At 33.4% G+C, this 2,500-nt stretch overlaps 1 protein-coding gene across 1 annotated transcript in view; it reads right to left on the reverse strand.

Moving 5' to 3' along the window:
- Positions 1 to 1,000: 1,000 nt before the first annotated feature.
- Positions 1,001 to 2,500, reverse strand: part of LOC122244735 (uncharacterized) — a 37,669-nt gene continuing 36,169 nt past the window's right edge. Inside the window, exon 8 of the mRNA XM_086543719.1 lies at positions 1,001 to 1,658. Within this exon, the coding sequence (XP_086399845.1) occupies positions 1,473 to 1,658 (186 nt within the window). The 3' untranslated portion in view covers positions 1,001 to 1,472. The remainder of the gene's footprint in view (positions 1,659 to 2,500) is intronic.

A 2,500-nucleotide genomic window follows, 5' to 3' on the forward strand; every position in this document is an offset into this window, starting at 1 on the left:
TTAATGAATTCAAATACCTGGGCACTCAAACCCCCCCCCCCCCCCCCGAAATGAAATAGATAAAGAAATCAAAATAAGAATTGCATCAGCTAACAGATGCTTTTTTAGCCTTCTTACTTTTTCAAGAAAAGAAGTATACACATAAAAAGCAAAATAAGAATATACACAACAGTTATCAGACCAATTGCCCTGTACACAATCGCTGGAAAACAGAATGGCTACATTTGAAAACGCGGTACTGAGACGATTAACGGGACCTGTGTTTGACACTGAAATAAACGCCTGGAGCCGAAGGCACAATGAGGAAGTAAAGGACGTAACAAATGTGATAAAATCATGTAGACTTCGGTGGGCAAGACATATAAGCCCAATGGACAACGCCAGATACCCGAAAAATAACTATGAAAGGAGGAGTAGGAGAAAGGAGAAGAAGAAAAAGACCAAAGAAAAGATGGGGCGATTTTGTCAGGGAAACTGTAAAAAAAGTAGACGACTCGGGAGAGGGATGGCAGGAGAACGCCATAGACAGACAGCGATGGAGAGGCTTGTGCAGAGCGGCCATGGGTCATGAGGCCCGAGCGCCACAGGAGTGAGTGGAGTGTGTGTGTGTGTGTGTGTGTGTGTGTGTGTGTGTGTGTGTGTGTGTGTGTGTGTGTGTGTGTGTGTGTGTGTGTGTGTGTGTGTGTGTGTGTGTGTGTGTGTGTGTACATATATGCACAAGCACACATACAGACACACACAGACACACACACACACATATATATGTAATATATATATATATATATATATATATATATATAATATATATATATATATTATATTATATATATATATATATATATATATTATATATATATATATATATATATATATATATATATATAATATATATATATATATATATATATATATATATATATATATATATATATATATTATATATATATATATATATATATATATATATATATATATATATATATATATATATATATGTATGTATGTATGCATGTATGTATATGTATATTTCCCTTTGACTTTGTGCCTTATTTTCATAGAAAGGTATTCCATATCTGAGACTTCCTGTGGTTTGTTGTCTGTGTTTAGAGTGTAGATTTGTTTCTCTTTGGTGTAATATTGATCATTTCAATATTATGCTTCTATGTCTATTATATATGAAAATAAGACTAAGAAAGCTTGTTCATTGTTCCCTTACATACAGAAAATATGTCAACTGTCTGGACATTTATGTTTCGCCGATGAACATGATTATTTCGTTTTATATATATGTTGATTGGTACAGGTTGTTAGATATCAGTAATTGCAGGAGGGTTAGGTCTGACAAGAAAACATTTTTTTTTTCCTATTCTCATTAATGAACAATGTGTAATTACAACCATGCGTTCCCTAGTTGCATAATCAAGATCAAAATATAGTGCGTGTGCCCGGGCTTGTATGTAAGAAATTAAAATTTACAAATCTAAACCTAATGCCAAGTCCTTTTTAGCAAAAATATAATTAATTTTCCATTCCTTGAGGAAAGTATAACCCACACTTTCCATGAAATCCTTGACAGCTTGATGTCCTTCCGGGACGTGGGCCACTTCGACCTCCAGTAATCGTACCTGAATCTTGTCCCAAGGAATCGTCTTCAGCACCTGAAGGAAAAGCGACATTACAGGGTCATTGCAACTAGGTAATGTGTGGGTGTTTGATTTACTATTCTAAATAATCTGCTCCATTAATAACCAAAGTAATAAATGGTGAGTACTCAATGGTACATTCAGTGTTCTAACAAAATTAGAATATTTCCACTTTCCTATAAGCATTAGAAGTGATGAAACAAAGTATGAAGAGTGCATTTTAAGTATTTTTTCTTTGAAATTTCTTTGAAGAAGTTTCTGTACATCACTCATCTCTTTAAGTATCTTAAATTAAATGTAGGGAAACAGAAACTAAGGATCTAAGAAACCTTACGTGGGGGTAAAACTTTTGAAAAATTAGAAACAGGGGAGTGTAGTGAGGCAGCATTTCGTCCTGTTGCACGGGACTTGCGACCTTACATCTTCAAGGAGCTCCAAACAACCCGCAACCATTTCTTTTTTCAATAGATATTAATATTTTTGCTCATCAATATATATATACACATTTTACAAGTTTACTAAAATTGAAATATTAGAATGATTTAAACCTGACAAAACTTAAAGATATAAGACGCTTAATTTACGTCAAAGCAACCGCTGAGCTCCTCAGACCGTTATTTTGCTATTCTTATGTTTTGTGCTTATTCTTATTATTTTTTTTTTTTCTGTATATTGCGTTTCCAACTCCATTCAGTATTTTTTATTATTCTTAACCCTATTAATACTACGGACTGATGGCATTAAAAAGCCAACCCTTGAAATATAATAACGGGATAGGGGGGCATGGGTATAAAAGATAAACTTAACGTTATGTCTATATAGGGCAATGATGATTAAAAAATAAATAAATAAATAAA

This window comes from Penaeus japonicus, unplaced genomic scaffold (assembly GCF_977035675.1).
Source record: "Penaeus japonicus unplaced genomic scaffold, GWHDUDI00000001_assembly GWHDUDI00000014, whole genome shotgun sequence".
Taxonomy (NCBI): Eukaryota; Metazoa; Arthropoda; class Malacostraca; order Decapoda; family Penaeidae; genus Penaeus; species Penaeus japonicus.